Consider the following 13,223-nt stretch of genomic DNA (forward strand, 5'->3'; position numbering starts at 1 on the left):
TTGCTAATGTAAGCTCATAAACTTAACTAACTATACCTACCTACTGAACTTAAACATAGGTAAATACATATGTACCTACGTACCTACAATACATAAACATAGGTACCTACTACTAAAACATCTCTATAAATAAACATACTTATATGTAGATATCCACATACATAGAGGTAGGTAGGTACCTATCACCTGACTGTAATATTGTTACCTATTCGTTTATGGTTATCACTCTTTTATGCTATTAATGTAGGTATTAGGTACTTACCTATACCTGAACTTATAAAGTACCTACCTATCTTATAAAGTACCTACCTTAGCTGTTAAGTGGCAATGGAGTAATCATTGATCTAGGCATACCCATATACCTACCTAGGTACCTATTTTTAACCAAGATTGGATGTGACGTCATAGTTTCATGATAAGAACACCACACAAGGCTAATACATTCACATCTCATGTTTTCACCTTCCTATTTTCGCCAACGTTCATATCACGTTGAATACACCAGTTCTCGTCCGATCACTGAAGTTAAGCAACGTCGAGCGTGGATAGTACTTGGATGGGTGACCGCTTGGGAACACCACGTAACGTTGGCGTTACTTTTTTGCTGGCGTTGATTTTTTTTTAATTAATCACGAAGGTTTAGGAAGTGTTGGAACAGTGCAGTCTAGTTAAAAGATTGCTGTGATGCTTTTTGAACCAATTGTGATTTTTACCTACCCTTTTCCTTTTAATGCTGCCTACAAAAAAGGCGTTAGTGCACTACCATTGATATTACCATATTAACATTTGTGGCCGGGTCAGGTTAAAGTCCGTTTAAGTTTAACTCTCAGATTAACACTTATGGCCTTACCTAAACTGTATTTAAACTCACTTTGTGGACCCGTTCATTAAAGGAAATTAATGGCTCATTAGATTCCGGCCCTAACAGACATACGGGACGCTTTAGAAGGGTCTTTTACTCTCCAGATCACTGTGCCATTAGTATTAATGCAGTGACTTTTGTTTAGCCAGTAGGATGTGATATGTTGCTCGGATCTCCTAAGAGGGAGGACAGATGTCGAGTCCTAGGCTATAACCATTAAGCTGTGTCCACACATAGTCAACGGTCCACTGGAAAAAAGTTGTCTTTTTTTACATCAATCGATGGCTATCGACTATGTGTGGACGAAGCTTAAAAGGTACATCACATTTTCATCGCTCTATTGCTACACCATGATTTTGACTTTCTTTGAAGTAAATCTACTAACATAGATGTACTCGTAGTAATAGTAATGCATTTTTCTGACCACTTACTAGAAGGTCAGCCATCTTGGGATTTTTCGTGCTCACTTCATCCGTGTCATTGTTCACTGTTTCTTCTCCCTCTTCCTCTTCTTCCTCGCATTCTTCTTCCTCGTCAGCCTCTGCCACTTTACCGGTAGGCTCCACAGGGATTACTTCATCTAAAGGAAGAAAGGGAATGGGATTAATGATCGCCTCTGGGGTGGGATTTAACCACTGGATGTGATTAATGTTTGATTTCAACACCCTGGCAAGACCGCACATTTTTTTTACTCATACAATTTCATTTTTCGAATTCCATAAGGACCCTCACAAAGTTACTGTGGAGTCCACATATCTGGCTGAAAGTAGGTAGAATTTTTACTTTCTATTTTTAGAAGGTTTGATAGAGGGAACCAGGGAACTGTAACTGCTACGATCTTATCGTCCCAAAAGCGAAGGAAGACAGGATAGGAGAAAAGCATAAATCTTATCTCTTTATTATAAAATTCGGCCCGGGCGGGATTCGAACCCACGACATAGCGCTTACAAAGTACGAGTAGACGGCCAACGGCGCTCCTCTAAAAGATAACTAGGCTGGCTAGCACCTCTTTTGTTAATTTATTCCCCTCCTGAACATTCTGAAGTGCTAAACAGCCAGTCTAGTTAGCTTGGTTGGTGCTGTTGGTAGCAGCGCGTCTGCCTTGTAAGCGCTAGGCCGCGGGTTCATCCTGCCCGGAGCGGATTTTTTCCTGATGGGATAATGTTCGTTCTTGGAACGGCTGGCTTTCTCCTGTCCTGTCTTCCTTCTCTCTTCGATTTCGGGACGATAAGACCTCAGCAGTTACAGTTCCCCCTGTCAAACCTCTTTAAAAAATTAAATAATAGAAAAAAAAAAAAAAAATTTAAAAATTCCCTTACCGGCACCACAAGGTTTGCTGTGTGCAGTCTTCACTGGCAAACAGAATCTTCTCAGGATCACATCTCTGTGGCTGACACCGTCTTGTTTTCCGAGGAAACAGAGAACCTTTCGCTCCATGGTTAACCTCGCCGCACGTATCTGGAACACTGAGAAGGAAAAATGGAAATGTTACTAGTGATAGCTGTCTAATTAAATTATTTTTATTTTGATTAACTATTTCTGCCTACCAACACCATTGCACAAAAAACACGTCTAAATACCTAACTCGTATCTAAACCTCGCGCTGTTCGCGACACCATGGTACCTCCACCGTACGTCTTGGAACACTGAGAAGGAAAATTGAATGTTAATAGTGTCCTTATTTGTATTGAGACGAAAAGGTATAGTCTGGCTGGGTGATAGCCATGCATACAGGCTTAACGATTGGACCAAAGAATCGAGAGCTTTGGACCAAAGAAATTGGAAATTTAGTAATATAAATAGAAAGGAGGTGAAGAAAAGGTAGCTCGACTTAAATTAGTCTCGAAATTATCAACTTGTAAAGCCCCTGATTTAAAAGAGTCAGATGTTTGCGCCGAAACTTTTTTCCGAGAGGTTTCATATAGGGATCTGCCCGCGGCAGATTACAAGGCAGACGCGATTTGTAAGTTATTTTTGGTCTTTCGCTCACCTCACTACTATTACTATTACCTTACTCCACGGCCCGGACATCCAGTGTCCCTTACAAACTTGGCTACTCGTACAGTTCTTGGTGGCGTTGTATTTGAGTTCCGGATCGCACTTGGAATCGTCCACCTTCTTGATCGACTCTCCGTCCAAAGCGCCGCAGAACACTTTGCGTGTTTGTATGCCGGTACCGCATTTAGCAGAACACTGAATGAAAATAAGGAAAAATTCAGTAAATTTTTACTCATAGGTAGGGTGTACCTGCCAAAGCATATTCCATTGTGAATACTTACAGAAACATATTATGATGTATTAAAACATCTCCCTTAATATGAAAAACAGACTCTTTGATTTTTGGAATTTTTTCATTAAAAAAATAAATAAATAAAATAGCAACATTTCACTCAGAGGCCCTATTTCAGATAACCATTGAAAATACATAATAAGTGGCCTGTGGCAGCAAGTGGGGACGTCCAAAGCGGAATCTCTTTGGTTCCGCCATGTTGAATCTAAAGAAAGTCACATAATAAAATACAGCTTAACTCGCTACTCACCTTACTCCATTGAGTAGCGTACCACTGATGTTCACACGGTGGCGGAGATTCGCATTCTCGTTGCAGCTCGGGGGTTTTCGCTTTCAAACAGAAAGACTCCGGGTAGATCTTGCCGTTTTTGGTGGCGCAGACTGCAGTTCTGGTTTCCAGACTTGAGCCGCATTTTTCTTCACACTGAAAATATGACATTGACATGATTAAAAAGACAGCTAGGTAAATAGGTAGTCGTGAGCTCACGTGACGTGATAGTAGTGTGGCTGTCCTGAACGAAATTACTTACAATATTAAGGGGACACTTTGAACTACATCTCTCTCCCCATGAGCTCACATGACGTGACGTGATGGTACCTTTACTTACCCCGGTCCACTCTGATGTGAGCCAATCCACACCCTCACACGGTCGAAGATTACAGGGTTTCTCACTCTCGGGTTTCTCTTCATTACAAGCACTGTCCGGGACGACTTCTCGGTGACCGTCTTTGTCCTCCCTGTAGCATTTGACCGACCTCTTCTGTTTGCCGTCTCCGCATAGGTGGTCACACTGAAAAATGGGCTTGATTTTTTAATCAAGCTAGGTAGTAGGAAGTCGTGCGCTCACGTCACGTGATAGTGGTGTGGCTGTCCTGAACGAGATTACCTACAGCATTGTGGGAAAACTTTGACCTATATCTCTCTCCCCATGACCTCACGTGTCCCCATGAGCTCACGTGACGTGACGTTAGTTTCTACCTTTACTTACCCCGGTCCACTCTGACGTGAGCCAATCCACACCCTCACACGGTCGGAGATTACAGGGTTTCTCACTCTCTGGTTTCTCTTCATTACAGGCACTGTCCGGAACGACTTCTCGGTGACCGTCTTTGTCCTCCCTGTAGCATTTGACCGACCTCTTCTGTTTGCCGTCTCCGCATAGGTGGTCACACTGAAATCATCAAGGAATCAGAACATGTTGTGTTAGACTGCAGCGGTTCTCAACTTTTTTTCGCCCGTGTACCCCTTTGATACCCGGGTTTAATCTGACGAACCCGCGTCACGATCATGGTACATGTACCTCGGTTGATGTGTGCCATTACTGCCATTCATGCTGAGTTCTAAACACACTCGGTACCTTTTGAAAAAATTCAGTACTTTAGTAACCTTGAGGTCAAAATTCAGTACCTTTTTGGACTGTACTTCACTGTCATTACACAATGTTTTTTTTGTACGTAGGTAGATAGTTTATTTTACTATTCTTGGCATGAGATAACAACCTAACAACCCTCCTAAGAAGACCCAGATTCCTAACGAACCAAATTTCAAATAACGATTAGAGATTAGCTAGAATCTATAGTGAGAGTACTTACTACCTATCTACGATAAACACAAGATTGGTCTAATGTATAGTGATTCCAGCAAGTTTCTAAACAAGACAAATGAATTTTTCACCTCGATCCAGACCAGATAGGTGAAATTAAATATTATCACCCTTTTATTTTTATTTTTTCCCCTTGTTTCTGGTTATTTCGTTGTTTTATCTTACCACAACATAAAGAGGTTCGGTCGTAGGTCCTAGGGCTGAAATGGACTCGGGAGCATAGAACGTGGAGGTTCTAAACAAGACAAATGAATTTTTCACCTCGATCCAGACCAGATAGGTGAAATCAAATATATCACCCTTTTATTTTTATTTTTTTGTTCCTTATTTCAGGTTATTTCGTTGTTTTATCTTACCACAACATAAAGAGGTTCGGTCGTAGGTCCTAGGGCTGAAATGGACTCGGGAGCATAGAACGTGTTCCTCTCGTAGTAGAAGACGGTTCCAGCAAACCAGAGAGGCTTGGGGTAGTCAATCCTCCAGTTTCCGTTCAAATAGTAGTGACCACTCATGTTTCGAATAGCTGAAAACGCATGTATAAAACAAAACTTGACATGGTTACTTTGTCAGGTACATGGTGAAAGTCATGGAGACTTGCTCAAAGATTCAAAGTCCTAAAGACTCAGTGGAGATAGTGCTACCAGTGATTCCTTATTGTGAGGATACCCACCTCCCACCTACTCCACCTAGTGCTCAGTCATAACAATCTTCACTCAAATGAACACATAGTAGTCATGGTTACTTTGTCAGGTACATGGTGAAAGTCATGGATACTTGCTCAAAGATTCAAAGTCCTAAAGACTCAGTGGAGATAGTGCTACCAATGATTCCTTATTGTGAGGATACCCACCTCCCACCTACTCCACCTAGTGCTCAGTCATAACAATCTTCACTCAAATGAACACATAGTAGATGCTACCAGTGATTCCTTATTGTGAGGATAACCACCTCCCACCTACTCCACCTAGTGCTCAGTCATAACAATCTTCACTCAAATGAACACTTAGTGGCAGCATACCTACCTATCAAAAATATGGTATACTTTTAACCAAATCCGCAATAGGAACATGGTTAAAATTCTTCCTTTCAGTACCTCCTCACCCTAAAGGTGTGTCCACACATAGTTGAAGGGCCGTCGATCGACGGCCAGTGTGCACAGAACGTTCCGATACTGTAGAACAAAACCTAATGGACATTGAAGAAGCCTTTGACTACGTCCACACCATAAAGGCGGTGTCCGAGGCACAATTTTCCTACTAGCCAAGCCATAGCTAAGGAAGTCAGTTGCTGAAGACCTGATTAGTGGTACTCACCCAAGTAATTGTTGGATGGGGTTCTCTCTCTGACCTTGACAGATGTGGCTCCCGCAGGGATAAGTAGCAGATCATTGTATCCTGGAACAGTCAGGACATACCTAGAGTTTAGAGATTTCCCTCAGGGGTATCAAGATCCCGTTAAAATGTCCCAGCCTAGTATCTAAATAGAATGTGCCCAGACTTGGACATATCTAGAGTTTAGAGATTTCCCTCAGGGGTATCAAGATCCCGTTAAAATGTCCCAGCCTAGTATCTAAATAGAATGTGCCCAGACTTGGAAGCGCGTCTGCCTTGTAAGCGCTAGGTCACGGGTTTGAATCCCCTCCAGGGCGAACTTTACCCTAAACAGATAAGGTTCGTTCTCGGAAAGGTTGGCTTTGTCCTACCTTGTCGCCCATCTCTCTTCGATTTCGGGACAATAAGACCTCCTTTGTTGTTCTAGTTTCTCTCTTTTCACTTTTTTCTCAGTGCACTGACTTACCAATTATCTGCTATCTTCGACTTACCAACTTGCATGTCGTTTTGTCCCACCTTGTCGCCCATCTCTCTTCGATTTCGGGACGATAAGACCTCCTTTGTTGTTCTAGTTTCTTTCTTTTCACTTTTTTCTCAGTGCACTGACTTACCGATTATCTGCTATCTTCGACTTACCAACTTGCATGTCGTTGTTATCCAGGACTCCGCGCAAGGTTTGACACATGCTGAGTTCTAAACACACTCGGTACCTTTCGAAAAAATTCAGTACTTTAGTAACCTTGAGGTCAAAATTCAGTACCTTTTTGGACTGTACTTCACTGTCATTACACAATGTTTTTTTTTTTTTTTGCGTACCCCCGGTTGAAAATCGCTCTGTTGGAGGATCACCCATAAATCAGAGGTTCATAGGGAGGGATTAAAAGGATCAAGGCGGGTGTAATACCTATTAAAGATTTTGTCGGAAATGAAAAGAATGACGTCCCTGTTTTTTATCAAGCAATGTCGTCGACGAACAATGTGGATGCGCTTAAAGTTCTAGAGCAATAAGACTGGACAGGCAAGAGAAGTAAGGAAGAAGAAGACAAAGAAGAAATAACGAAGAAGAAGAGGAAGGGAAGAAGTTGCATAAAGCTCAATACAGAATGGAGCACAAAGGAGAGCATAGGCATGGAGGTTTCTTGGCTCTCAGTTCTGATGCGTTCTGAAGTCCATCACTTCCATCGTGACGCCAAAGGAAAGCATAGGACATGGGAGTTTTTGGCTCTCAGTTCTAGCGTCGAGAATCATCACTTCCCTCGAGACGCCAAAGGAGAGCATAGGACATGGAGTTTTTGGCTCTCAAGTTTCTATGCGTTCTGAAGTCATCACTCCCTCGGTGACGCCAAAGGAGAGCATAGGACATGGATGTTTTGGCTCTCAGTTCTATGCGTTCTGAAGTCGTCCACTTCCCTCGGTGACGCCAAAGGAGAGAGCATAGGACATGTGAGTTTTTGGCTCTCAGTTCTATTGCGTTCTGAAGTCGTCATTCCCTCGGTGACGCCAAAGGAGAGCATAGGACATGGAGTTTTTGGCTCTCAGTTCTATGCGTTCTGAAGTCTTCACTTCCCTCTAACCTGCTCGCGGTGCTCCATGCGCTAATGCTCTCCACTCCACAACTCTGTTTTGAGCCTAATGAATGAATGAAAAATTTTAATTGTTTATTTAAATTGTTAACATACTTATCAGCTTATCACCCTAAGCCTTAAATACCGGTACTTACCGGTTTCACCAGTGCGCTATGTCTTCACTTTAGGGCCAGCCGGCAGCTCTCTGTGCACTCCTGGGTGTGTTGGTTTGCCCTCAGGACATCTGGAATCCGTATACGACACCGTGATCTCGTTCTCATTGATCTGGATACAGTCTACCTGTAAACGACACACAACGGAAATGAGTATCAATTTGGTTTGTTTAGATTATGTTTTGTAAAATATATCTATAATTATTTCTTCTCTTCTCCTTCTTCTTCTTCTTCTTCTTCTTCTTCTTCTTCTTCTTCTTCTTCTTCTTCTTCTTCTTCTTCTTCTTCTTCTTCTTCTTCTTCTTCTTCTTCTTCAGCATACTAGAATGAAAAAAAGAAAAGAAAAAGAAATGTTAAAAAATATCAGGATAACTCCAAAAATCTGTCGATGAGTTGGATAGCAAAACCGATATTTCCAGACAAAGCAAGTATGTATATGGTTTCGAACTAAATTCTAAACTTCGAAAGTGCCTCGGTATCATAAAGACTTTAATTACTCGACTCGTAAGTGGAAGGACGTGGGTTCAAATCACCAGCAAGGGATCTTTAACAGGAGGTCAACGGTAGTGATCTTCTGGCCCATTCTCCTGCTCCTTTTTTGTCTAATTTCCAATTCTCTACAGGCTTGAAGTCATAAGTTCATCATCAAAATCATCAATTTTTTGTCTCGTCAGTATCACTAGAACGATTAAAATTTTGTCTCGTCAGTAATCAATAAAAAACATCAATTTTTTGTCTCGTCCGTATCAACAAAGCAATCAATTCTTTGTCTTCCTTTGTTTGCATTAATCCCCTTACCTCACGACTCTGAGTTCCGTTATCGCCACAGTTGGCCGAGCACGCTGACCATTCCGTGGTTCGCCACTGGGGGGGACACGGGGTGTTGCCACAGTGCTGATTGCTGACTGGCTCCAGTGCGGGATCGCACAGGTCGGATGACACTGGGGACTGATCCCGGGTACTCTTGCACCAGACGCGACGGGATTTGTAACCTGTGGGTTTGAACGGAATTGTGTTGGTAATTATTGGTTTGGTGAAACTTGTGAGAAAGAACACCCTCGAAGAACCATTTTGCGCTATCTAAAAACCAACATTATCTAAGAACCATAGGTAATTCTCAACTTTTTTTTTAGAGGTTTGACAGAGGGAACTATAACTGCTAAGGTCTTATCGTCCCGAAATCGAAGAGAGAAGGAAGACAGGATAGGTAAAAGCCAGCCGTTCCGAGAACGAACATTATCCCATGAGGATGAAATCCGCCCCGGGCGGGAATCGAATTCGCAATTCTCAACGGAAATTGGAAAGTCCAATTTCCGCCCGGGCGAACTTCATCCCAAACAGATAAAGCCTGATTCACACTATAGTGCCAGTCAAGGTCCAGTCACGGTCCGGTAACGGTCCGATCAAAAGATTGAGTATTCACACTATCGTTCAAGCAACGTTCATGCTTCGGTCATGCTTCGGTCATTTTTCTTTCATTTCTAGTTGGTCTGAACGAAGGAATGTTGATCGTTGCTTGATCGCTGCCTATTCACACTACAGTGCCAGTCTCGCTCCGGTCACGGTCCAGTTTCGGTCCGATCAAAAAGATTCGTCGCGAGAATGTTCCAAATTTTGACTGTGAGCTGACCGTTACCGTAACTTGACTAGAACGTCTAGTGTGTACACTCACATTTACTTGCCTTCAACAATCATTTGATCGGACCGATACCGGACCGTGACTGGACCTTGACTGGCACTACATATAGTGTGAATCAGGCTTTTGTGATTTGGTCTGGTTTTGTTGTATAAGTCATGTAGTGATTTAAAGGAAAAAATATATATATATATATAAACATATATAGTGTTACAATCCTACAGTTCATAAAAAACTTTCAATACTTTTTTATTATTGTTATTATTATTATTGTTTTTTTTTTTTTTTTTTTGTGTTTTTTTTTTTTTAGGGATAAAAATTTTTTTTTGACGGGCGAAGGTCTACTGGAAGTAAAGATAAAATTTTGAGTATAGATCTGCTTCATCTGCTGTGACCGTGAAAATCAGAGGCTGGAAACGCCAACATAATAATAATAATATAGTCATGTTTATAAATTAAAATCCAACCATGTATTTCCTAGAGACCTAGGAAAAAAAGGCACACTCCTATGAGATGCACATATGCTAAAACCTACGATGACTATTGAGAATCAGGGCAATTACAAGCCTAACAACTTGAATAAATGATAAATTACTATGAAGATACAACTTTTGATCTTACAACAATTATTACAAGTATAAATTATTACTTGAATAAATAATTCATTATAAAGATATAACAGAACTTCATCTTACAACCTGCAAGTTTACAACTAACAGGTGTCTTACGAGTAGATACATACTCGTACGTATTGTACGAAATCCGCCCCGCGCGGGAATCGAACCCGCAATTCTCAACTTGATTAGCTTGGAAAGTCCAATTTCCACCCGGGCGAACTTCATCCCAAACAGATAAGTTTCGTTTTCAGAACGGCTGGCTTTCTCCAACTTCTGATTTTCATTTTCTCTTTTTCCCGGCTCTCCTGTACGAGGGTTCTCCTAAAAGAGCTCTTTCACCCAACCTCTCTTCTCACCATCAGGTAGACCTGACAGACGTAACTTTTCAGCCGTACCTGTCAGGTCTACCTGATAGTGAGTGGCTGGCCTAATCTCCACTTACCTCCACCTCCACAGTTGACCGAGCAGGGTGAGAATTCGTCATACTGCCAGGCATATCCATGTGCATATTTATGTACCTATGTGTAATTGTGTATGCTAATAATGTTTTACATACATAATTGTGTAGTCCGTATCAGTAAGAAGACTAAGAAGGCTATTTTTGTCTCACGAGATGGACGGAATGAAAATCGATACGTCAACTGATAACTACAATCATCTTGAATGTTCTAGTTATCTAGACATCGTTCTAGTAAGTGATTGATAGTAGTTCAGCAATTGCAACAGTTTAGTAATTTTTGCAATCTATAATAATAAAACTAACTTTTATGGTGGGATGGATTTTTCTTTATCAAAAAAAAAAAAAAAAAAAAAAATGGGCTGCCAGGCATATCCATGTGTTCCCGTCTCCTGAACTGTACCATTGGGGATGCTGTATTCGTACTCAACGCCTGTATTCCGATCTGTGTAGAGGAGCTGCAACACGCAACACATCACACTGTTCTCACTTATGACGAAACAATAGGAGATGAGATTTGCTGTTTATGGAATAGGTAGATAGTTTATTTTACTATTCTTGGCATGAGATAACAACCTAACAACCCTCCTAAGAAGACCCGGATTCCTAACGAACCAAATTTCAAATAACGATTAGAGATTAGCTAGAATCTATAGTGAGAGTACTTACTACCTATCTACGATAAACACTGTAGTGAGATTTGACAGCATTAACCAGAAAAGAACCATCCATAAGGCAATTCCCTTTATGGATGGTTCTTTTCTGTCTAATGCTGCCTCTTTAAATCTTGTGGAGATAGAATCTGCTGAATGTCAAAATAGAGCGGAAAACCAATTATGGTTCCCGCGACTCACCTTTTTTTGAGAGGTTTGACATCAGAGAGAACTGTAACTGCTAAGGTCTTATCGTCCCGAAATCGAAGAGAGGAAGGAACTGTCGATAGGAAAAAGCCAGCCGAGAACGAATATTATTCCATCAGGATAAAATCCGCCACGGACGGGAATCGAACCTGCGGCCTAGCGCTTACAAGGCAGACGCGCTACCAACCAAACTAACTAGGCTGACTGCTGCCCCTTTGTATCCTGTGGAGCTGGAATCTGGTGAACGTCAAAATAGGGCGGAAAACCAATTTTATGGTCCCCGTGCCCAATCCTAGCTGTGGAGCTGATAATTATCTCGTGCACCTCAAAATAGGGCGGAAAACCAATTATAGTCCCCGCGACTCACCTTTGTTCATAGCACTCCCTCGTTTGCCAGGTCACTCCAGAGTTTTTTTTTTTACTTTTTTTTATTGAAGTTTGATAAAGAGAACTAACAGGTGTAACAGCTAAGGTATTATCGTCCTTCTAAGGCGGATTTCACATCTAGACTGCAACTTGTAGTATAGGTACGGCAGTTTTCATGTTGATGGCTACATAGTCTTATGGGCCTGTTCACACTTGAATTTACGTGTGAACAGGCCCATAAGACTATGTAGCCCTCAACGTGAAAACTGCCGTATACTACAAGTTGCAGTCTAGATGTGAAATAGCTCTTAGAGAGAAGGAGGGCAGGATAGGAGAAAGCCAGCCGTACCGAGAACGTACCTTATCTGTTAAGGATAAAGGTTCGGGTAGCGCGCCTGTCTTGTAAGCACTAGGTTCGATTCCCACCCGAGGCGGATTTTATTCTAAACAGATAAGGTTTTTTCTCTGAACGCACTTTCGGTACGATAAGACCTTAGCAGTTACAGTTCCCTCTAATAACTCTTGAAAAAATCCTTTTCAATAACCCTGTAATAAAAGTGTCCAGCGAAGGATAAGAAGGATTGCTCTGGGACCATGCGGTTATACAGATCTAACCTATTCTCCTATCCTTTATCTCCAAGAGTGTTCCCACTTACAGGACCATAGGGCCCCAGGATTTACAGTTCCCTCTATCAAACCTCAAAAAAAAGGCTCCTCTTGCACAAAGCATTCAGTTATACTGCACAAACTTTAGGTGCATGTTTAACAAAGCATGATAAACCCACAGGTAATCTGGATTGCTAATTAGACCAAACGCTCTCTCAAGGGCTCCAAGCTCACTTTTAAGATAGGACATGCTTCAATAGGTTGTTCAACCAATAAAATCCCAAGGTTTATGACTTTCCATGGCTGAAAATAAGTTAAACAGTGACGTTAAATTGAAAAATAATTATATAATACTAAAAATACTAAAGTACTTTAAAAATAAAAAATAAAAAAAAGTACCTATGTAGCTGGAAATTCCGAGCCAGGAATCTAACCTGTTAGGCCTCTTAAAGAAAGTGATAACATGTCTTGGCTGCGTGCTCATTTGAAATTTAACAAACTGTCCCATTTGTATTTTTTTTTCTTTTTTTTTAACAACTTTGTGTAGATTTACTAAACAATTCGTTCCGTGCTTGGGCCCATTGATAACGGACCCAATTTTGCACCGAGAACTATTATTGGTAATAATTTTGACTATGTAAGACAAACGGTACCTCAACATTAGGACCGCCGCGCCGCATAAGCGTAGACGCTACTAAACATCATCTATGAAGCATTGAAGCATTCCTACTGATTCTACTTGACTACAATGATTTGCTGATTAAATAATAGTAAGATGGATTGGCACATTAAAAACCTACATGTACTGGAATTGTAAAATTACTTTGGTAATTGCCTAATATTTATTGTGGTAAAA

General features: G+C 41.3%; 2 protein-coding genes, 1 long non-coding RNA gene and 1 other non-coding gene across 4 annotated transcripts in view; 2 read left to right on the forward strand and 2 right to left on the reverse strand.

Annotated features, from left to right (window-relative positions):
• Positions 1-1,052, forward strand: part of LOC113466255 — a 1,635-nt gene extending 583 nt beyond the window's left edge. Inside the window, exon 2 of the long non-coding RNA XR_003390703.1 lies at positions 1,008-1,052. This is a non-coding gene — a long non-coding RNA (uncharacterized LOC113466255). The remainder of the gene's footprint in view (positions 1-1,007) is intronic.
• The window catches only part of LOC103506440 (papilin), a 27,857-nt gene extending 21,082 nt beyond the window's left edge, over positions 1-6,775 (reverse strand). The window contains exons 1-10 of the mRNA XM_026821484.1: positions 6,724-6,775; positions 6,070-6,150; positions 5,113-5,279; positions 4,142-4,324; positions 3,761-3,943; positions 3,403-3,576; positions 2,873-3,055; positions 2,460-2,508; positions 2,182-2,328; positions 1,294-1,442 (exon numbers count right to left, since the gene is read on the reverse strand). Of these exons, the coding sequence (XP_026677285.1) occupies positions 1,294-1,442; positions 2,182-2,328; positions 2,460-2,508; positions 2,873-3,055; positions 3,403-3,576; positions 3,761-3,943; positions 4,142-4,324; positions 5,113-5,279; positions 6,070-6,150; positions 6,724-6,772 (1,365 nt within the window). The 5' untranslated portion in view covers positions 6,773-6,775. The remainder of the gene's footprint in view (positions 1-1,293; positions 1,443-2,181; positions 2,329-2,459; positions 2,509-2,872; positions 3,056-3,402; positions 3,577-3,760; positions 3,944-4,141; positions 4,325-5,112; positions 5,280-6,069; positions 6,151-6,723) is intronic.
• On the forward strand, positions 475-593 carry LOC113466263. Its single transcript, XR_003390711.1, has one exon. It is a non-coding gene; the product is annotated as a 5S ribosomal RNA (ribosomal RNA).
• A 543-nt stretch (positions 6,776-7,318) lies between the features above and the next one.
• LOC113466253 (papilin-like) lies at positions 7,319-11,095 on the reverse strand. The gene is made up of 6 exons (XM_026821485.1): positions 10,915-11,095; positions 10,521-10,580; positions 8,624-8,817; positions 7,836-7,952; positions 7,662-7,716; positions 7,319-7,497 (listed from the first exon to the last, which is right to left on the reverse strand). Exons 1-6 carry the CDS (start codon positions 11,009-11,011, stop codon positions 7,319-7,321), a joined length of 702 nt encoding a protein of 233 aa, XP_026677286.1. The 5' UTR covers positions 11,012-11,095.
• Positions 11,096-13,223: the final 2,128 nt, after the last annotated feature.

The sequence above is a fragment of the Diaphorina citri genome, unplaced genomic scaffold (genome assembly GCF_000475195.1).
Source record: "Diaphorina citri unplaced genomic scaffold, Diaci psyllid genome assembly version 1.1 scaffold235, whole genome shotgun sequence".
NCBI classification, from domain to species: domain Eukaryota; kingdom Metazoa; phylum Arthropoda; class Insecta; order Hemiptera; family Psyllidae; genus Diaphorina; species Diaphorina citri.

What these genes read in the sequence shown, in the direction of transcription:
- LOC113466253 (XM_026821485.1), bottom strand. Translation starts at nt 11,011, where the DNA reads ATGTGTTGCGTGTTGCAGCTCCTCTACACAGATCGGAATACAGGCGTT. An exon ending in AGTTCAGGAGACGGGAACAC is followed by an intron (nt 10,581 to 10,914) that starts ATGGATATGCCT and finishes ATAAATATGCAC; the next exon opens with ATGGATATGCCTGGCAGTAT. An exon ending in GCATGGAGCACCGCGAGCAG is followed by an intron (nt 7,498 to 7,661) that starts GTTAGAGGGAAG and finishes GGCGTCACCGAG; the next exon opens with GGAAGTGGACGACTTCAGAA.